Source organism: Canis lupus, chromosome X, assembly GCF_011100685.1.
Source record: "Canis lupus familiaris isolate Mischka breed German Shepherd chromosome X, alternate assembly UU_Cfam_GSD_1.0, whole genome shotgun sequence".
NCBI lineage: Eukaryota > Metazoa > Chordata > Mammalia > Carnivora > Canidae > Canis > Canis lupus.
Genome location: NC_049260.1, coordinates 54,155,816 through 54,178,892, shown reverse-complemented (window position 1 = coordinate 54,178,892; position 23,077 = coordinate 54,155,816). Strand labels below are relative to the sequence as shown.

General features: G+C 48.3%; 1 protein-coding gene across 1 annotated transcript in view; it reads right to left on the bottom strand.

Moving 5' to 3' along the window:
• Window positions 1-22,802, bottom strand: part of FAM155B (family with sequence similarity 155 member B) — a 28,492-nt gene extending 5,690 nt beyond the window's left edge. The window contains exon 1 of the mRNA XM_038587620.1: window positions 21,801-22,802. Within this exon, the coding sequence (XP_038443548.1) occupies window positions 21,801-22,676 (876 nt within the window). The 5' untranslated portion in view covers window positions 22,677-22,802. The remainder of the gene's footprint in view (window positions 1-21,800) is intronic.
• Window positions 22,803-23,077: the final 275 nt, after the last annotated feature.

Genomic DNA, 23,077 nt, shown 5'->3' with positions numbered 1-23,077 from the left:
GGCAGATGACACCCTTCAATCCAGCTGCAAGAGGACTGAGGTGGGCTTAGGTATCTGCATTTTGAACAAGGGTCCTGGTCATTGTGCTGCTGGAAGCCTTTTAATCACACTGTGAGCAACATGGTTAGAGCTTCTTACGCTGATTTTAAACATTTACAGTAAAATACAAATAATTTCACTGTGGGCATGAATGTTTACAGTGTATCCCCACAACAGCCTTTCCAGCAAGGGGTGGTGATGGGTGGTGGTGGTGGGTGGTAGAGGGTTGTAGTGTAAATCAACCCCCTGAGGAACAAAGTGTTGCTTGGTGCTTTGATCTCTCACTGGCATCTCACATCTAATGTGCTCTAAGTCATAAAATGAAGTTCATTTTTTTTTACCCCAAATCTGCCCTTGCTCCCAACTTTCAACCATTTCAATGAAGTGCCATGGCCAACTACCCAGGTATTCGAGCCAGAAACCTAAGTATCAGCCTTTATTCCTCTTTCCATGCATCCCCACATGCAGTCCCTTAGTGAGGCATGCCAATTCTTACTCCCAATTCCACAACTTTGTGCAGGCCAATGTCACCTGTATAAAAGTCTCCTGTTTGGCCTCCCTGCCTCCTATGCTCTTCATCTTTCCAATCCACTGTTTACACAGGAGTAAGAGTGATCAGGAAACACCACCAGATCATATTACTCCCTTGCTTCAAACCCTTGAAACACATTTAGAATAAAACCCAAACTTTTTACCACAGACTTCAAGCCCCTGCATAACTTGACTCCCATCTGTCTCTCCAAACTCATTTCCTATCTCTCCCTTCAAGCTCATCATGTTCCACATGCACACACATAGGTTTTCTTTCTTTTCCTTGAAGGTACTCTACTTATTCCTACCATAGGACCTTGGCTCATACTGTTCTCTTGGCCTGGAATGCTCTCCTCCCTGCCTTTTTGCATGGCTAGGTCTTTCTCAACTTTCAGGCCTCAGTTCAAATGTCAACCTGACCCCTCTAGTTAGAGAATGCCTTCTCATTATTCCCTCTTTTTCTTAACTGTTTCTTCACAATTAGGACTTTGTCTGCATCCTTGTTTTGTTTTTCTCAGTCAACCTCACTAAAATGTGCGATGCATGAGCGCAGACGTGGGTTTGTCTTATTGACCATTATGTATGCAGCACAAATACATAAAAAATGTCTGTTGATTGAATGGAGAGTACAAGTAAATGAGGAAATGTCCCTACTCTCAGATAAATTCCAGTTTCATAGGTAGATGCATCTAATTTGAATCCCTGGCATATGATCTATCCTGTAGGAGAGGTAAACTACTGGCCATTGAAGGGTAGCAAATAGAATAGCTTGGAAAGATTTCAGTGAGAAGGTAATAGTTGAGCTTGAACTCAAAGTAGGATTTTAGATGGGTAGAGATGAGACTAAAGGACATCATTCTAGGCTGAGGTGACAGCTTATGTGGAAGTATGGAAGCAAGTAAAATTCATGGTGCGCTAAAAGTATAGTTTTGTATGAATGGAGGGGGAAGGGTAACAATCCCCTGTGGATGGACATTTAAGTTATTTCCAAGTTTTCACTATTATAAACAATGCTTTGGTGAATATCTTCACACATGTCTCTTGCACACCTGTGTTAAATGTATTTATACAAACTCCCAAAAGTGAAATTACTAGGATAAAAGGTATATGCAAAGGAATGAGAAGGGAATGAAAGGAGGGTGTAAAAGATTAAGTGAAAATAAGAGGCAGGGTAAGAGAGAGGTGGATGGGTAAGAAGGGGGCTAAGGTATAGAAGAGAGTGGGGGAAGGGGATAAAAGGTAGGAATATGTGAGAAAGAGTAGGGAGTTGGAGGGTAAGAAATGGTGATGATGGGAGTAGACCCGGGAGAAAGAGCAGAAGAATAACAGATGGAGGGTAAGGGAGGCAAAGGTATGCAGTGAGGGTGAGTGATGAAGAGTAAGGAAGAGCAAAGGGATAAGAGGGTGGGGACATAAGAGGGAGTAAAGGGGGGGCTGTGAAGAGGAGGGGTAAGAAAGAGGAAGTCACAAAGATGAGGGTAAGAGTGATCAGGGGAATAAAAGTGGGTGAGGAAGATAGGGATATAAGAAAACAGGGGTAAGAAGATGGATAAGAGAGCAGAAGGAGGGTAGAAGAAAGAAAGAAAAGCAAATCCCTAGAGCTAAGGGGCCCTCCATCTTTTGGAACCCAGAGGGCCAAGGTGAGGCTCTGTCCACAGCCATTGCCCTGATTTCGGCAGTTCCTGCCTGGAACCAGGGTCCTCCTCGATCTTCACTCTCACACAAGGGTGTGGAATCGCTTCTTCCACTGACTGAGTTCAGAGGTCCCTGTAGGATTCTCCCTGTTTTGTTTTTTAAGATTTTATTTACTTATGAGAGAGAGGCACAGAGACACAATCAGGGAGCCTGATGCGGGACTTGATCCCAGGACTCTAGGATCATGCCCTGGGCTGAAGGCAGGCGCTAAACCACCCAGGGATCCCCTCTTCTAGTCTCAAGAAAAGGCCCAATTGGAAGTTGCAGCCCTCTTCCCAGGCAACTGATTGGCCTAATAACAGGCCAATAATGCTCCCTATGACAGCTGGGCACTCACCTGTATGCTCTGGGAGAGAGGGAGGGAGAAAGGGAAGGAGAAAAGGAGGCAGGGGGTGGGTGGACTGACAGTGGGAGTGTGGCCTTTCTCCTTAATTAGAAGACCCTCCCTCAAGCCCCATACCCCTAGCCTGGGTCACCATCACAAGTGGGTGAGCAGATTGCCTGAGGAGGACACCAGGCCTGTGGGTGGTTAGGCAGGAACAGGCAAGGAGCTAGTGAGGTGAATGGAGGAAGAACCAAAAGGGGCTGAGAGGTAATTCAATTTCTTGGCCTTACAAAGGGCCAGCTGAGGCCACTGCTGGCCGTCCTACTTCAGAGATGGCCTGGGATCCTTCTCAAGTGAACAGTCTGGCTCTCAGGACTACCATCTGGGCAGCAAGCCCGCCTTAGTCTCTGCAGCCCTTTCCCCTTACCGGGTTTAAGTATCTTGCCCTGACTTATCAGTGTGAGGACTGAGCCAGAGGGCACCAGGTTGTTCGGGCAGTTAAAAGGGGCAGCCTGAATACTTATCATCCATAAGGATAGGGAAGAGCCAAGAGAGCCAGGGTTAGGGAAGCTGTGGGGTTTGCTGGAGGTGAGGCACATAGGGAAAAGGAAGAAAGGTCTCAGAACTAGACAGCTGTCAGTTGGGAGACCCTTGGAGATCTCTTACTCTAGTCTTTCAACTTTGGCTGCATATTAGAATCACTCAGAGAAGATGCCTGGGTGGCTCAGTGGTTGAGCATCTGCCTTCGGCTCAGGTCGTGATCCCAGGGTCCTGGGATGGAGTCCCGCATCGGGCACCTGCTTCTCCCTCTGCCTATGTCTTTGCCCCGCTCTCTCTCTCTCTCTCTCTCTCTCTCTGTCTCTCATGAATAAATAAATAAAATCTTAAAAAAAAGAATCACTCTGAGAGTCTTTAAAAAAATGCACTCCAGACCAATGAAGTCAGATTCCTTGTGGGTGGTACCTACACATAAGAGTTTTTCAGAACACCCTAGATAACTTTAATGTGCAGAGAACTATCAGGTTAGCCCCTCTACTTGTAGTTTATAGATGAGGAAACGGAGGCCCAAAAAAGGGCGAATGACTTATCTATAGTCCCATAAAATAATGGCAGAAGGAGAAACTTGAAACCCGGTTTCTTGGCTCCGACTCCAGGGTTCTTCTTACTGGACAATCCTACCAATGACTGCAAATTCCACACTCAGGGGCAGGGCACACAAGGGCATGGGCGGGGAGGATGGCTGAGAACCACGGTGGCTCTGGGCTTTCGGGCTCTTCAAACTTCATCCCTGGCAGACAAGGCTTCTTCATCATGTGCTTGCTCTTTAAGCTTAACCAGCCTGGACCCTTGAGGTAGTAGCAGAAGATGGGTGGGGTTGGAAGACTTGACCTGGAAGTGCCCTCCTCTTCCTACAGAATCCCCTTTCCCAGCTTAGGTCACTGCTGGGCTCAGCTGCTGCAGCCAAGTTGCTATGGGAACTGGGAAGGGAAGGAAGCAGGGAGTAACTAGAGGGAACACCAATTAACTCAAAAAGGAAGCTGGGAAGGTTATCCCCCTATCTCCTCCCAACTAGGCTGCTAAGCCACTCTTGAAATGGGAATGGGAAAGATGAGGCTCTGCAGCTGTTGGTTGAGGGAGAACCAGGAGAACTTAGAAAGCCTTACCTTCCTGCTTCCTGATTTGCAGCCCTGGTCAGGGCATCCTCATCCCTATGCTCCTTTGGAAAGAAGTGTCTGACTTCTCCTGGCCCCCAGGATGCTGTGTGAACCCACACAAATGAGTATGTACACACACGGCCCAAAGCCAAGACTCAGGGCCAGAGGGTTTAGAGGAGGCCATCCTGGACTCCTTGGTTTAAGAGCTGGAAAACCATCCAGGAAGGAGAGCTTCTGTTCTTGCCAACCAGAAAGCCCACACTTTCCTTCTTGGATTCCAACTTGCTAACATCCCGAGGGCCTATTTCCCCATCCAATCCTCCCTACAGACCTTCTCTTTATGGCTGCTTGTTTTCTTAATGTACTCCTGAGACCCTTGGCCAGGAACTGCGGCTGCAGAGCCTGTGGAGGCAGAGCAACAATCTGGGCTGAACTTGGGGATGGAACTCATTACTGTCCATAGTACACAAGTAACCACCCTGCCCCCATATTTTACTGAGGCATAAAGAAAGGGATTAGTTTAGCCAAAGTCAGAGGCTTGCAAGAAATCAACTACAAAGCCAGGTTCAAAACAGGTACTTTGACGACTAACCCCATGCTTCTTTGCACCACATCCATCAGCACACCTCGAATTTTGTGAGGTACCTCCTCGGGCAGAGCCATGTGCTCCTATTCCTAATTCTGGGCTTTCAAGGAATTGGATCAGAACAGGGTAAGGTCAAAGTTAGTCTCCAATTCAGGGGAAGATCAGGGACAGAACTCTAGAGACAGCTGTAGTTCATTGAGATTGGCAGAGTCAGGCTGCGATTAGAGGCATTACCGGGCAAATCCAGGTGGATGATATGGCTTTACTTAAGTGGCTATAAAAATAAGCAACAGCTTTCCTGCTTCAGAGAATGAGCAGTCGTGGGTCAAAGTGGCCTGGCCTGGCCTGGAGGAAAGGCAGGGAAGATGGGTGGAGAGGTGGGTAAGAACGTAAAGCCAGTGAAGTTCCACAGGGACCTCATACCTCCAAACTTCCCAGGCCATTTGCTCAAAGGCCAATGGCTGGGTGGGCCTGCTTTGGCCAGGGGCAGTCTGGTCAGTGGAAAAGCGGTGTTCCTAATGCAGGGGTAGCTCTTAAGGAATCTAGATGATCCATATCAATCAGATGAGCAGAGGAGGAAGGTTTATGACCATTCCAGAATGGAAGGGACTGTGCATCATCACTCCACTTTCCTTACTGCTATTGGGATTTCCACTCCAACATCACTGCTGAGCACTATTGTCACAGGGCATTTACTCTTTCCTACAGCAGCCCATATCTTCAGACAACTTTAACAGTTATAGAAGTTCTTCCTTCTTTTGAGCTGAGATAATGTCTCTCTGTGGCTTTACTCATAGCTCCTACTAGCTCTACAGTCAGCTTCCTGTCCCAACGGATAGTCCTGCAGTTATTTATAAACTCCCTGAGTGGGGTCTTCCCATTCATTTGTTCATGCAGTGATCACTTTCTGAACATCTTATGAGTATCTGGCACTGTGATGAGGGGCTACATATGATAAAGATGAGATTGCTATCTTCAAGAAAAAGGAGAGACAACTATGTGAATCAAACATTATAAGTCACTGTGATAAAAAGTATGTACTTGGTACAGTGGTAGCAGAGAGGGAGGACTGATCAACTGTGTTTTGAAGGCTGAGAACCGGAAAACATCTCCATGTGGAAGAGGCTTGAGCTGGGGCTTGGACAAAACTAGTAGAACCTCACTAGGTGGACTAGGGCAGGAATAAATATACTTTAAGCAAAAGAATCAATAGGTATAATGGCCAGGAGGTATGAAATAGTGCTGGGTTCAGACACCATAGGTAATTTAGCATAGTTAGAGGCTGCAAAAAGGGGTGTAATGGGAGGTAAGGCTTCAGAGAAAAGCCATGCCCATATTATGGTATGCTGTGGATACTGAGGAGAAGGTGGACTTCATCTTATAGGCAATTGAATGCCTTTAATGAATTTTAAATAACTGCTTTTTTAAAAGATCACTTACCACTTCTGTGGCTAACTTCTCAGGCTATGTCTGAAAGTGTGGATGATGGAGTATAGGAATCAAGACTGGAGGTAGGACGACTAGTCAGAAAACTATTGCAATGATCTGGAGTGAGAGATGATGGGGACCTCAACTAAGGCAGTAGCAGCACAATTAAGAAATGGAGAGAAGGGGTGTATATGAGAAGAGATGTCAAGAAGGTAGAATCAACAGGATAACTTATGGAGATTAGGGAATGAGGGAGAGGGCGGGGTCCAGGATGATTATCAGGTTTCTGGCTTAGATGGCAAGATGAATAGTAGTTTCATTCATTAAGGAAGGGAAATCAGGAGGAGGAGTAGATTTGGGGGTGAAGGAGATGAATTCCATTTTTGACCATATTGACTTTGAAGTCCATGTGGGCCAGCTAGGTAGAAATGTCAAGTAGGCAGTTGGACATAATGCTCTGAGCTCAGAAGGAATGTCTAGGCCAGAGATAAATCACCAAGGGATAAGGGGTTAATCATTAGAAACATGGTAGGACTATAATTTACACTACTATATGGAGTTAGGCATGACCAAATGACTTACTTTGGCCAATGAAATGTGAATTGAAGTGGCATGGGTCACTTTTGGGGACAAGCGTTAAGGGTTGGTATATGATTTGGCACATTCTTTTCCCTCTACTGCTGACTGTGGAAGCAGTGTTGAAATGGACCCTCTGTTAGCCTGGGTCTCTTGGTGATGATCATGCACAGATGCTCCTTGCTGACCTGTTTTGGACATGTATTGTGAGCAAGAAATAACTGTTAAGCTTCAGATTATTAGGAGCTGTGTATTACCACAGCATAACTTAGCTCACCCTGACTGATAAAGCAAGAATGGAAGTCAAAGTGGTTGATATTGCCTAGGGAGAGCAAGCACAAAGAGAAAAGGATCAACAGTAGATCCTTGGAAAACACTACATTGAAGAGAAAGGTGGAGGAAGGGAATCTGATGAAGATGGAGGAGTGGTGTAAAAGATTGGAGGAGAACAGAAAAGAGTAGCATTCTGTAAATTAGAGGGAGAGTTTCCAAGAAGAAGGAATGGTCAGCAAATGAGGACTTAGACAGAAACATGCTGGCAGTCTCATCATGGTGAGAATGATTTCAGTAGAGCAATGGGGGCAGAAACCAGACTGTAGCTAATTTATTTTTTTATTTTTTTATTTTGTAGCCAATTTAAAAGCAAATGTGAAGGAAGAAAAATGGAGATAGCTATGTGTAGACTACTCTTCTAAGGAGCCATACATTCCCAGGTTTTTATTTTATATATTTTTTAATTTTTTTTTAATTTAAAGATCTTATTTATTTGTTCATGAGAGACAGAGAGAGAGAGAGGTAGGCAGAGACATAGGCAGAGGGAGAAGCAGGCTCCACGCAGGGAGCCCGACGTGGGACTCGATCCGGGGACCATGGGATCACGCCCTGAGCCGAAGGCAGATGCCCAACCGCTGAGCCACCCAGGTGTCCCATTCCCGGGTTTTTAAATTATTATTATTTCATAGGATGTGATTTCCAGTTCTCTCTTCTATCCTGGTTGTTATATTCAGATGAGTGCCTACTTTTCTGTGTCCCTTGCAAATGAACCCAATTCTCAAATAGAGTTTATCAACACAGTCAAATAGAAGTATCAGCCCTCCTGACTTGGAAGCTCTGTTTCTGTTAATGCAGTCTAAGACCACATTTGCTCTCCTGGGGGTTGTGTTGTGTTCTTCTGGCAATTCAGTGGAGAGAGATGGAAAGAGATAGGTCTGCCTGGAGTGTGGGATCAAAGACACAGCCTGATCAAAGTCCTTGCAAGGAGCCCACGGCTTCTGGTAGGACATCTGTAAAAAATCAGTCCTTGAGGCTGTAGACTCCCTGACGACAGGGACTGTATCTTACTTATCTGTGCATTGCCCTTAGTGTTTCACATGGAACTAGGTATACAGAAAAGGTGCTTGCTAAGTGCTTGAAATCTGAGCACTTGAAAATGAAGCCTCCAACAACTAGCCCAGACTGGAGTAAGGTGGAGAACTGCAAGAAAAGGTAGAAGTAATGAATTATGTAATGTTAATGTGTTTGCATAAATTTTACAGCTCTGATGGGGAAATGGGAGGCATATTAGCAAAAAGTCATATAAAACTGGGATCCCTGGATGGCGCAGCGGTTTGGCGCCTGCCTTTGGCCCAGGGCGCGATCCTGGAGACCTGGTCCCAGGTCGGGCTCCTGGTGCATGGAGCCTGCTTCTCCCTCTGCCTGTGTCTCTGCCTCTCTCTCTCTCTCTCTCTGTGACTATCATAAATAAATAAAAATAAAAAAAGTCATATAAAACTAAGCAAAAAAGAGGCAAATATTAACTCCAGGAAAACAAGTTGACCAAGGAAGGAAATGTAATCCAGTGTTCTACATGACTCAGCTGTGAACAATATTTATAGTCCTAATAATGTAAAAATGGAATATTGTCAATATCAGAAATTGTGATATGTCAATATTGGATGTAGGAAGGGAGGGGAAATATGTGTGCACATACAGTGCTGCTGGTAATAAGAGAGTTAAATCCTCCTCTAATAAAATAAAGTCAATAGATATTTAAAACAAAAAAAAATCAAGAAACAGTAGTATTGGCATGCCAGTTTGAAATGTGGGGGTAAATATCAGAAGAAACAATATTTAATTCTGAAAAGTGAGGCTCAGGGGTTGAACAAAAAGCTTCTGTTTTAATTATAAGCTTTGAGATCTATATCATTTAAAAGACATTAAATTACATATATATAATTCACACATGTATACACACACACTGATATTTAAAACAGAAAAGTCAAGAAATAGCAGTATTGGCATACCATTAGAAATGTGGAGATAAATATCAGAAGAAAAAGGTAAGAGAATTTCAAGTGTTTAACTCTGAAGAGTGAGTATACATATGTAGCTTATACAGGATTCTTAAAATTACGGACATATAATACTTTGATAAAATGAAAATGAAACAAAAAGATAAACTTACCTGCATCCATGAACCTCAAAAAACAAAACAAAATGTTTAAGATTTAATCTGACCAACCTCACCCAGACTCAGCCCCAAAACTCCAGGCCCTGCACTGTGCAGTTCTGGATCATCTACTCCACCACCACTGCCTAGGCCATGGGATTGGGCCAGGTCTGTTTAACAGGCCAACAGAATGAAAGAGTGGTTCTTTTTTTTTTTAAGATTTTATTTTTTTATTCATAGACACAGAGAGAGAGGGGCAGAGACACAGACGGAGAAGCAGGCTCCATGCAGGGAGCCCGATGTGGGACTCGATCCCGGGTCTCCAGGATCACACCCCAGGCTGCAGGCGGCGCCAAACCGCTGTGCCACCGGGGCTGCCCTGAAAGAGTGGTTCTGTAGCCAAAGAGAGGAACTAATATGTGAGGACAGGAGCTGTGGGGGCTTCTGTGTCCAATGGTTGTGCAGGCCACCACAGGAATGTTGCCAGCGCCAATAGTGACAGCATAGCTTCCTTTGAGCTGCACACAGATATGTGCACCATAAAATCCCAGTGCCCTCTCCCAGACACAGCTGTCTGCCACACATTGCTAGCCCTGGGCCAAGGCCCAGAAAGCAGTCTCTAGCCTTCCTCAGGGATTATTGTGAAACCAGCTCCCTGACCCTACCTCACCTCCTTCCCCAAATGTAGTACCTTGATAGACAGATGAGAGACCGGGGAGAAGAGAGACCTGATAAAAGGATCTGTCAGCTGTGCTTGGTCTCTAGGGATGAGGTGAATCAAGGGTTTGGAGTCCTTCCATCTCTGCTTCTTTCTTCCCCCACCTAAGCTATGTCTTTGTGCCCTCCCTTACTAGAATCTCTCCAGTTGCCTTCTGGCTTCCAATCTCCCACTCCCACACCAGACACTTCACCTCCTGCTCCCAAACTACCTTTTCCTTCTCCTAAGCAGTCCATCCCAGTGTTGTCAATCTCGATTGGGTATTAAACAGTCATTTGGATTAAACACATCTAATTAAGGTGAGAATAATACTAGCTGCCATTTATTAAGTGCTTGCTATAGGCCAGGCTCTGTTCTAAGCAACTGACATTTATTAACTCATTGAATCCTCACAACTAGCCCCCCAAGGTGGAGACATATTTGTGGGTGAAGACAGGAAGGATCAGAGAGTTTAAATAACTTGCCCAAGGCCACACAGCCAGTAATAATAATGGCGGCTACCATTTCCTGAACATTTTCCATCTCACGGGTACTGCAGTTTTAAGAGGTTAGCAGGCTGTATGTCATTTAAGCATCACAATGGCCCTATTTCTTTCTTTTTCTTTTTTTCTTAAGATTTTACTTATTTATTCATGAGAGACACACAGAGAGAGAGAGGTAGACTCCATGTAGGGAGCCTGATGTGGGACTCGATCCCAGGACTCTAGGATCACATCCTGAACCGAGGGTAGGAGCTCAACCGCTGAGCCACCCAGGTGTCCCACAATGGCCCTATTTCTTAATTTCAAATGTGAAAAAAGTGAGGTTCCAAGGGAGTGAAAGAATATGCTCAAGATCTCAACAACTATTTTACAGAGGAGACAGATTTCAAAGCCAAATTCACCTGGACTTCAGTGCCCTAGCTCTTTGATGCCGTATCTCTGTTTCACTATTACCACTGAAGGAATTAGCTCATTACTCAAACAAATCTTTTTGATGGAATTTCAGGTCAAGTTGGGGAGAGATTTCTAGGACTGGATGGGAGAGTGATTTTCTACAATCAGTGTATTCAGCCCATCTTTTATCGGAGTAAGGTTTTCTTTGTAAGGGAATGTGAAGGGAAGAACATTTTGGGGCTAGGTAGGGGTTACACGTGAGCATTTCCATTCTCCCGTCAAAGTACTCCCTTCTCACTTTTCTCGAAACACATACAAACACACACCCTGGGAGATGGAGATGTTGGAAAGAGACAACTACTGCTTTGTTTCACCACCAGCTTCCTACCCAGAGACGAAGGTCCACTATTTATGCTTTAATCTTCAGCAGCTGGTAAAGGGAGTGCAGCTGTCTCCTTGTAGAAAGGTTTTCTTGCCTTTGGACACTAGCTCTCCTGATCCAGGTCCTATCATTTAGGGGCTTCTGGAAATGCCTTGCCCAGGAAGACTCCAGTGCATGAATCCATTCCTTCAGAAAGGTCTCAGGGCACTCTGCCTAATGGCTCCTACCCAGCATGCCCCAGAAATGTTTTGCATTGCAAAGCCTTCGCTTGAGGCAGATGGAGAGTTAGCTAAAGCAGGGTTCCGATTCTGGCCGTGCCAGTGGCTAGCTTTGTGAATGTGGACAAGTCATCAGTAAGGAGGCAGGGGACTCGGCCACTAATTTGCGAGGTGACTATGAGCAAAGTACTTTCCCTCTCTAGGCGTCAATATGGAGCCAAGAAGATGGTCCGGAGGGACGCAGCCGGTGTGCGGAGAAGACAGGGTCAAACATCTTTAAACTTAGTCCTGTGGTCAAGTCCCAGGTCTGCTCTTAGCAGTTATGAGACCTCAAGCAAGTGACTTAAATTTCCTGATCTACATTTTTCTCACCTGCACAATGGAGACAATAAAGGCACCTATCCCTACCTTTCTATAAATTATGTCTGTAAAGCAACTAGCACAAAGTTTTACCAGTGGTTTAATTGCACTGGCACAGATGAGGCAGTACCACTGCCTCCTGGATTTGACCTGGATTCAAATCCCAGCTCCAACTCTTACTAGCTGAATGACCTTGAGCTACTTAACCTCTCTGAACCTGTCTTCTCCTATGAAAAATGGGGATAAATATTTTTGCACTTTACAAGGCACATGTAAGAATGAAGGTCTGGGACAGTTCTTTGCTTTTCCATTCCTTCCTTTCAGCTCTAAGATGGAAATAACAAATGAGAAAAATAGCTGCCACAAATGTGATCATAAAAAGGTTAAAATCATTAATAATACATAAAAAGTACATAAAAATCAATAAAAAACCACAAGACACAAATGGACAATTCACAAAACGGGCAATAGAAATGGCCTTATAAACAAGTAAAACAAATTTTTGACCTAAGGAATGCCAAGTAAAAGCCAATGCTATAACATTCTTCAACCCCAAATTAGTAAAGCACTAAAAATATGATACTCAGTACTGGAAAAGGGTGGTAAATTAGTCCCACGCTTTTGGTGAAGGTATACACTAGAATAATCCTTCTGGAAAGAAATGTGGCAAGAAAGAAATTTGTATGTCGAGAGCCTTGAAAAGGTTAATACTCTTTGACTCTGTGAGAGGAGTCCCAAATGTTCATTCTGCAGAATTAATGTTTATGTTCCCATTTGTATGCAAAACAAAGGAAAGAAAAAGTCATTGTGTGTGTAAATGTTTATGTAAGCTCAGAGAGAGGGGCAGGAAGGATACGCACCAAATTGTTACCATCAGTGACCTCAGGGCAGTGGCACTGGCACTGGAAGGATTATTAATGTTTTCTTTGTACACCCCTATATTGTTAGATTTGGTACAATGAGCATGCTTTATTTTGTGATTTAAGAAACTCAGCAAAGTAGAGAAATAAGAAAAAAATGATTGAGATAGCATTTATTAAAAAAAGGAGTCAGAGATCTGACAAAGCTTTATGGACAAAGGTTCATAACAGCATTAATTATAATAGAAATTGGAAGTAAAGTAAATATCTCACAAAAGGGACTACTTAAATCACACTATATTCATGCGCTAGAATATTGTACACTCATCAAGACTGATGTTTTTGAATATTTAATTACATAGAAAGATACTCAGTATAACTTTAACAATAATCGAAAAAGAGCAGGGTAAAAAGAACTGTATGATTTCAACTATGTAAAAATAGTTCTATCTATTAGGATGGCTATTATCGAAACATGGAAAATAATAAGTGTGGGGAAGGATGTGGAGAAATTAAGAATCCTTGTGCATGGCTGATAAGAATGCAGAATGGTACAGCCACTGTGGAAAATAGGGTGGGGGTTCCTCAAAAAGTTTTTTTTTTCCTCAAAAAGTTAAACGTAGAAATACCATGTGATTCAGCAAGTTCACATCTAGGTATGTACCTCAAATGACTGAAAGCAAGGATTTGAGCTGATACTTGGATACTGATGTCCGTAATGACATTATTCACAATAGACGAAAGGTGAAAGGAAATGAAATCATATGTGCACATAAAAGCTTGTCCACAGCAGCGTTATTCATAATTGCTAAAAGGTGGGAATTACCTAAGTGTCCATAGAGATGAATGGATAAACAAAATATGGCATATCCAGACAATAAAATATTACTCGACCATAAAAAGGAATGAAGTACTGATATAGGCTACAACATGGATGGACCTTGAAAACATGTTAAATGTTTTTAACACAACAAAATGTAATGACACAAAAGGATAAGTAGTGTATGATTCCACATATATGAGGTTCCTAGACTAGACAAATTCATAGAGAGAGAATGTAGGATAAAGGTTACCAGGGGCTGGGGGAGGGAGGAATGCAGTGTTATTGTTTAATCAGTACAGAGTTTCTGCTTGGGAGAATAAAATAGTTCTAGAAATGGATGGTGTTGATGACTATACAACATTGCAAGGGTACTTCATTCCACTGAACTATACACTGAAAAGTGGTTAAAATGGTAAATTTTATGTTACGCAGATTTTACTATAATGAAAAAGCCCAAAAGATCTATGTAGGGGCACCAGGGTGGCTCAGTCAGTTAAGTGAGCCGACTCTTGATTTCGGCTCAGGTCGTGGTCTCAGGGGTCCTGGGATGGAGCTCTGAGTCAGAGTCGGGCTCCTCTCTCAGTGGGGTGTCTGCTTGGGGATTCTCTCTCCCTCTGCCCCTTCCCCCCATTCCCTCTCACTCTCTCTCAGAAATAAACAAAATCTTTTAAAAAATAAAATCTTAGGCAGCTCTGGTGGCTCAGCGGTTTAGCGCCGCCTTCAGCCCCAGGGTGTGATCTTGGAGACCCGGGATCGAGTCCCACCGCGGGCTCCCTGTATGGAGCCTGCTTCTCCCTCTGCCTGTGTCTGTGCCTCTCAATCTTTCTCTGTGTCTCTCATGAATAAATAAATAAGTAAAATCTTTAAAAAAATAAAATCTTAAAAAAATATATATTCCACAAAAAGACATATTATGAGGAAATACACTATACATTAAGAGGGTCTCTGGGACCTTTTACCTGTTATGCTTCTGTTTTCCATAATTTCTCAAAGACCTTTTTTTAGGTAATTGGAAAAAAAAGGTATTTTCAAAAGATTTTGAGTCTACAGTTCTGGAGGACTGACTGGGCTGGAAGTTCTCATTGAGTTGAACACTAAAGCAGATATGTTCACCTTTCCCAGATGTGTCAGGTAACCAGGCTATCTGCTGGAAGCCAAATAAAATGATAGGAAACAATGGTAATGCCCATCACCACGCCATGTCCCTTGGTAGGCAGGTGGAACTTGGTGAGCTGGCACTTCCTTCTACCCCCCAAGAAAAGCCTAGCCATCGCAGGCCAGGGCTCAACAAAAGAGTGGCATGGGAAGTGGGTGTCCAAAGCTCAGGGCAGGGGTCAGCAGGCTCTGGGCTAACAAGGTCTCACTGTTTCCACTACCAGCTCCACTGCACGAGGCCTGCCTAGGAAGGACCTCCTCCCCTCCTGCACCAGTTGGTCCTTCAAGAATAAGAATAGTTACCTTCCTTCCAGGCAAGGGGCGCCTGGCTCCTCCCACCTCCTGTGCAGAGCCTGCAGAAAAAGGAGGCAGCAAACACTTCCCTTCCTGGTAGCCATCCCCTGTCACTCTCCCAAAAGGATACTGGAATTGTTACTGAGTTTCAAGGATAAGAGATTGGGAGTGCTGAACAAAGAGGATGCTGGTGGGTCCCTACTTTGCACCTGAACTACCCCAGGAGGCCCTAAGCTGCCAGGAGGCCTTGCTTGACCCCCTCTGAGGTCAGCGTGGCTTTGCAGCCCAGTCTCTCAATAGCCAGCTGGGCATTGCTTCTGAGAGCTGGAGGAGATCATTAATATATTCTTTATACATGTATGCTCTGGGGAAAGAACAGACAGACCTGATTTTGTATCCCAGTCTCTCTACCTTTTGGCTCTGTGGAATGGGTGGGTCACTTCCCCTCACTGAGCCTCAGTTATAGTCATTTGCAAAGTGAAGATAACGCAGTAACTGCCTGCTGGCATGATTGCATTTAAATGAGTTTATGGACACATATAAAGCCCCTCTCATCTCCCAGGCACTCAAAAGCTTGCAGTTTTCTTTCCCCCTTCTTGGTCACCAGTCTGCCTAGCCCAGAAGCTTGTGGCTCAGGTTCCATCTTCCTTCTCCAGGATCCATCTGAGCAGGAGCTTTGGTCCTGGCAGCCCCTGTCACTCTGTAGTAACGCCTTTCCTCCCCAGGGCCAGCTGCAGCTTGCTTGTACCCTTGCTCTCCCCTCTAAGTAGCTACCTGGCTCAAGGTGTCAAAAATCCAGGCTTTGCTGAACCTCCTCTTATGCCTAGGGAGGAAAGTTTGATCCAGCATCCCTGGCCACCTGCATACACTCTAGTCTGTGTGCCTGTAACCACAGAGAGCACGACACACGCAGTCCCCTGAGACCTCCCAGGTCAGCATTGGAGAATGGTGCTTCTGGAAGCCTGTCTTGGTCTAGACCCCTTAGAAGCTGCCCCTGGCCTTCCAGTGAACAGCTGCAGCTGGAATCTGCGTGTGGCCGAGACAGGAGCTAAGGCAGGGGTGGGGAGCAGGTTTGATGCCCAGTTTACATGGGCACAGAGCAGGTAAACAGCCTCAGAGGGTGGAAACACTAAATAACTGCCCTCAGGGACAAGATTTTCTAGGGCAAACTTCCACCCTTGAGCCTGAGATGTTCTCCTACATACCCACCCACACACCAAGGGGTGACTGTGCCCTTTCCATGAGGCACCAATGCCTGGCGGGGAGGGGGGAGATGACCCACAGGACTTAGAGGCACCCTCTCAGGCTTGTGAGGTCTTCAGAGATCCTTGATCCTCTTTTTATTGTCAGCCCCGCCCACCGTTTTCCCTTTCCTCACCCCTACCTCCACTGCCTCCGCCCTGTTCAGTAGACTCTTCCAGCCAAACCATGAAACTAAGTGGGAGGCTGCTGGGCTCACCTTTCTCCACCTAGCTCCCCCCCCCCCACCTTCAGGAGATACCAGTGTATCCTTCCTGGAGGTTCCCGTTGCTATGGTGACTATAGTAGTCAGGCACCAGCCTGTGGAAAGGATGGAAAGTAGCCATGAAGAAGACTGTGTGTTTGTGTGTCTGTCTGTCTGTGTCTAAGTGTGTGTGCTTGCACACATACACTGTTCTGCCTTGAGCAGTTAGGGGAGAAGGCAGGGAGGACACAGAAGCAGAAAGGGAGGGGGGAGGAAGGGAGGGTACAGAAGAGGGGACTAGAAGATGGAAGGGGAGGCAGGAGAAGGCACAAGGATGAGGGAGGTGAGGTGTGAATGGAGTGTGAGAGATGCACGGGTAAGGGGGCATGGACATTATTCAGGACAAGAGGCACAGGGCAGGCGGGGGAGCTGGGGGGAAGGCCAGAAGAGGGGAAGGACATGGGTTAAGAGTTAGGAAGGGTATGTGGTACAGATGGGTGATAAGGGGATAAGGTGGGATGAGTGATGGGGCAAGGGGCTGGAGATAACTGTTGGGAGAAGTGGGGGTTGGGAGTGTGTAGGTGTGAGTATTAGCAAGTGAGGCATGGGGTGTGGTCTTAGGAAGGGTCTGGGGAGATCTTCTCAGAAGAGATGGGAAAGGTTATGGGGCCACTGGTATGTGGATGGGGGGGTTGGGTATGGGCTAAAATTTGGGAAGAATATGGAGCTGGGGTGGGTCAGGATGGGGGTGAGGTAGTCTGGAGAGGTGTGGGCAGCACGAGGTCACTTTTACACTCCTACATTTAATCCACTATATCCTTGTCTGAGCTATTACACATTGCCTCTGCTCTGTCCCAGAAGCCCAGTGCTCACATTCTTGAGCAACGAGCTTTTGTGGATTTTGAGGCTTTTCTCCAATGGAGGCTTTGTCATGCTTCCCAGAAGGCCATGTCTTGAGTACTTCCCCCTTCCTCCCCCGCCCCCTCCCCCAGCACAAACCAGAGCCCTCTTCGCCTGGGAGAATCATCGATCAGGGAGGCTGACTGAGAGGCTCCACTCCCAGCCTGCAAGCTTGGGTGACAATAGGGACTGCTGGCCACCTTAGAGCATCTGCCCTTTGCCCAGTGACCTGAAGTCCTTGCTTTTAGTATCAGTGTTAGCCCAGGAGTCTTGCTTGGCAGGAAAGCTGTGACAGGTGGGAGGAGAAAGGAAGGCAGTGGGGCAGAAACAGCTGCCAGCCAGAGTGGAGGAAGAACAAGGTCCCAATGGGTATGGACAGAAGGCGAGGAGCCGGCTCTGGCAGTCCCCCTTCCTCTGTGTGGAGGTGTCATGCCCCTCTCCAGCTCTTCCCATTCAATGCCACTGTTCAGGGAGCAGGCTCTGCTCATGGGGCTTCAACCTTGCATTAGAACAGACTTAGAGGTCACTTGGCCAACTCCCCCCATAACCTGGAGTTAGAGTCATCTCCACAGCATTTCCTTCAAGAGTCTACCTGTGTCAGGCCAGATGTTTCCTGGGAACAGGAGCTCACTTCCTCCTAGGGCAGTCTGTTCCCTCTTTGGAAGGAAAGAAGCTGTTAAGTGAGCCACTCCAATGTGCCAGGCCTAGGTACTGTGCAGGCTTGTCATTAATAATGACCTCACAGAGCTGTTATGATGAATTAGCTCCGGTTTATAGATGAGAAAAGTAAGGCTCAGAGAGTTGAAAGCCCCTAGCTCAAGGGTCACACAGGGAATAGATAAAAGAGCTGGGTTTGAACCCAGGACATTCTAACTACAAAGTCACTTTGGGGGTAAGCAAGACATGCCTCTTTTGTACCATGATAACTCTTCTTGAGATTTAAAGTCAGAGACCACATCCTCCTGACTCTCCTCTTCTCCAGGTGAAACAGCTCCTTTGACTCTGTCCAGGAGAACCTGGGTTCCAGCCTCCTCCCCATCTGCTCAGTGTGAGATCCAGAATGAAACACCCAGTCTGCCCAGGTGGGTTTGGGCCTGTTCGGAACAGAATATAACTATCACATCCTTCCTTGGCACCAACCTTTACTTCTGTGGCCCTGTGGCAGGTAAGAGAGTTAATTGTCCTTCTCTTGGGCTTCTATCTCTTCTTGAATCAGAACTATGAGAGAAGGAGCCAGGGTTTTGTTTGCATTTCCACCACTCCCCCTAGTTGCGCTGTTCTAAATTTTAGGTCAGAGAGGGACAAAGGTGGGAACAGAGGCCATCAGAACCAGCAGGGGTGCGGCAGGGCTGGGAGGATGGAGAGCTGTTGAGGAGTGAGGCAGCTGTCCAGCAGGGCTGGGAGGAAGGGCCAAGGGTAAAGGGAGGTGAGGGCTCAGGGGCTGTATGCACAAGAAGATAAGGGTGGGGTAGAACAGCAGCCTGAGTTTGGAAGAGGCCAGGGTGGGGATGGGCATCGGTCTGCCTAAGTTAACATCCCTGCTGTGCAAGAGGAAGTCAGTCGCACATTAAGGAAATGTTGCAGCTGGTACTAAATTGGGAGGTGTCACAGGCAGCAGTGAGGACAGGTATGATTCGTGGGGCCCCACATGGCCTGAAACAGGGGCAGGCATCGCTGAGGGATGAGGGAGAACAGGGTTTCTGGAACTCCCCAGGAAAGATCTGACTGAGATGCTCAGGACAGGCCCCAGGGCAGGGTGTGCCCTGACCCTGGAGCAGAGGCTCCAAAAGCTTGGTTTCCTGGCCTGGGCTATGGGCTCTCCACCCAGGAGAAGCTTTGAGGATGAGGCATCATCCCAAGGGATCCATCCCCTTTGGGGTAGGGGCTGGACAGGAGGGCTTGGAGCCTGGGGGCAAGCTTGGGAATGGGCAAGAAGGACTGGGATAGAGGTGGAGTGGTGGAGTGAAGGGAGAGGGGCTGCAGGTAGAAGCATGAGCAGGGCTGCCTTTTCCCTCAGTGCCCATAAAACAGTGGAATCCAGAGTCCTGTGGGTGTAGGCCTCAGCTGGAGAAGAGTGGGAGACGCCAGGAGAAAGCTGGCACTGCCCTTCTCCCAGCACAGCTGGCAGCAAGAGAGCAGGCGGAGTTCATTTGAGAGGGAGAACAAGAGAGTGACAGCGACAGCAACAGCGACAAGGAGACAAAGGAGAGCAGGGAGGGCCCTGGCCATGGGGAGCTTGATGCGAGGCTATGGCAAAAGCATGCCTCTGCTCTTCTGCAGAACACGAAGGTTGCAGGCCCGGCACTCCTGCTCATCAGCTAAGTGACCTCAGGACAAAGGGCTCGATCCCCCTGCACCTCAGTTTCTTCGTCTGTAAAATGGGGATGATGGTGCTGGTATCGCCATCCTCCCTGGGCAGTTGTGATCTTGTAATATTTGTGAGAGAGGTTAAAACGCTAAGTGAAACACCAATGTCAGGTGTTATATTATCATTACAAAATGCTAATAGCTATCTCTTCCCACTTAAATCTCATGAAGGACTCAGGATGGGGGCAGAGCAAGGATTATGGATCCTGTGTTACAAATGACGAAATGGAAGCTTAGGAAAGTGAAGTGACATGCCCAAGGTCACACTGCTAACAAGTGGTAGAGGTGATAAGGCCTCCTAAATCCAAGGCACTGGTTGGCTTTCTTCTCTATCAAACTGCTTGGTAAAACATAATTAATACGGGGGATTATTATTTAGTGTGGGATCGGACAGAGCTTGGAGCCAACTGCCACAGGGGGGAAATACCTGAGGGAAACTTGTAGTGTGGTCTCTCAGTCAGCCTGGTAACTGAAGAGAAGAAGAATGACTGGGGCCACAGGACCGGAGGGAGGACCACAAAAATAGACATCCTTTATTCTGTCTGCTGTGGACCATGCCCCTCCACTTTGGCTGAGTGTGTATCTGTGATTGACATGGAGGGTGTGTGTCTCTCTAGATGACAAAATGTGTCCTCCTTCATGTGACACTTCTTCTGCCGCCTGACACCGTAGGGAGCTGTGTGTGTGTGTGTGTGTGTGTGTGTGTGAGACAGGGTGTCTGCTTCGATGGCACCGTTTGAGGATGTGATGACCTCTCTGTATCTCTGCATGACTTTGCCTGGGGTGGTGGTGGTGGTGTATGGCAGTGTGTGTTTGTCTGTCTGTACACCTTTAAGAAGTGGAATATCTCATTTGGTAGTGTGAGTGAGGCAGTGAGTCAGCTGAGGCTGAGGGAGGCGGGAGGGAGACTGCTAGGTTACGAGAATGGGGAAAAAGGAGAATGAGAAAGTGAAGTCAGGAGCAAGGAGCTAGCCCTTTCCTCCCCGACCCCTGCCTAAATCCTTAAGGAGCCCACCGAGAACATGGAACCCTGAAGAAGTCCACAGGGGTCGCATTAGATGGAAAGGAGCACTTTCTGCCCCTCCCTGAGGCCTCTGAGGGAGACAAACTAGGATAGGAGTCACTGTCTCTCTCTCCAGCTCTCAGCCCCCAGCTCCAGGATGAGTGAGGCCACCACCCCACCTGGTCTCTTCTTCACTTGACCCTTTGACCTTGCTATTCTCTTTTCTCCCAGAGGCAGGTCACCTGGCCAAGCAGAGCAAACAGAGCAGTAGCACCACATCCCAAATGTTGATAGCCTCCATGCACCTATTGTCCAGAATGACCCTACCGAGGGTCAAGAAGTTTCTCCATACCCAGCTCTTCCCTAGGAAGGCCCGTTCTGCAGTGGCCTCCCCTCTCCTCTGGACGCCTGTCCCCAGCAGCCAGATAACCAGCTTTCCCTCCACTGCTACCCCAGTGTGTTGGGAAGGCATTGGGAGTTTTGTAATGCACCAACCTCCAGTGGCCCTCCCACAAACCGCTGTGCCCTGTTCCCCAACTCTTGTTATCAGGGAAGAGGAGCTGGCAGGTTCCCTACTTGAGAGAAGACAGGCACCCCTGGTGGACTATACCTCGGGTCATCTAAGGTCACTAGAGCCCCGCACCCCACCAGCTGGAATGCTTCTTCTCTCAACCACTGGCAGGGGCCAGAGGGTGGACAGGTTAGGTTGCCAAATATTTTTCCTTCCACCTTTGGCCTTCCGCCTCCAACAGGACTTTCAATTCCGACTCAGGAAAGGAAGGGGGCACCGCTGGTGGGGGATGGATGTTGAGGGGTAGCCAGATCCGTCTTTCCATCCCTTTGTCTGTGACCCCTCCCACCTCATGTGGGGGCGGGACACCTGGAAGCCCGAGTCAGAAGGTGCCCAAACCCGGAATTAATAGAAGTTGGCCGGGTGGTTAAACTGACCTGAATCCCTGAGGCCCCCTTCTCTGGGGAGGGTCCCAAGGTAGTACTCATGGTGCCCTGCTGTGAACGGTGGGGATGTTGGAGGAGGTGAGGGGGGTGGAGGGGGAGACTTCCTTTTCTCTCTGAGTCTCACGGCCACCGCTACCGCTGCCGAGAGGGAGGTGTTGTGCCCGCGGACGCCAGTCCCTACCTTACAGCCTTTCGTGCAGGACCGGATTGAGTACTCTTCTGCCTGTAAGTATTTATGCAGCACGAGGTCGAACTCGTCATATTTTTCCTGAGCATGTCGGTCGAGCCGCTGGTATGCCTCGATACAGTTGCTACAAACCTCCCAGGCCCCGGAGCCCGGGCTGGCCACTACAGCCAGCAGGTCCCCCAGCAGGGTGTCCAGGCTGCAGTCCAGGCTGTCGGGGCGGTCCATGCCCAGCAGCAAGTCCCAGACCGTGTAGGTGTCGCAAAAGGAGAGAGTGAAGTTCCGAAAGTGGCCTTTGAGCAAGTTTTTTTTGGCGGAGGGGAACTCGGCCGGGGCACGGGAAGAGGAGTCAGGGGGCCGCAGTGGGGGGGCTGGGGTTGTCGGTTCAAAAAGTCTCTGCAAAGATTGCAATTTGGTGCAAGCTGCATCCAGCCCCGTGGGCTCTGGGACGCCACCGCAGTCCGGCCTGGGACCGGCAGCGGGGGCGGCTTTGGTCAGGTTGCTGTACTGGGGGCCGCAGGTGCCCGGGGGCGCGCTGGGCTCGCCGGGCGGCGGCGGCGGCGGCGGCGGCGGCGGCAGGGGCAGCACCGCGCGAGGAGGCATCGGCTGCCGCTCCCGGCCGGTCCCCCAGGGCGGCCGCATGGCGCTGCTCAGCTCCCTGGCCCGGGGCCGGGCCCCCGCGCACAGCCACAGATGGTCAGCGAGCAGCACGGTGAAGAAGAGCAGGGACGCCAGGGACAGTCGCCATCGCTGCGCCCGCTCAGAGTCAGCGCAAGGTTTGTCGCTCGGCCTGGGAGCCCAGCAGCAGCAGCAGCAGCAGATAGTCAGCGCGGCGGCGTCTTTCCCGGGCCACATCCAAGCGCCCCTGAACATATTTCAGGGGGGGTCCGGGCCGGAGGGATCAGGCGGGCGCGAGGCCGGACAGCCGTCACGCGCGGGCGAGCCGGCTGCACGCCGCTCCGCGTTCCTCCGCGCCGTCCAGGCTCTACCTCGGGGGCCGCATGGTGAGGCAGGCCGGCCGGCCCGGGGCCCCGCTCAGGCCAGAGTCGCGGGGTGCTCTCGTGCCGTCCCCGCGCTCCTCCCGCGCCCCCTCGCTCGCAGCCCGGGCGCTGCCGCCCGGCCCGCTAGGCACTGCCCGGCGTCCCGGCGGGGGGCGGTGCGGGGCACTGGGGCGGTGGCGGCTGCGGCGGCGGCGCCGCACTCCTCATAGTGTCGGGCCCCTCAGCTGCCCAGGGCTCCGCGCCACTCTGGTCCGCGCCGGCGGCCGCCCGGCT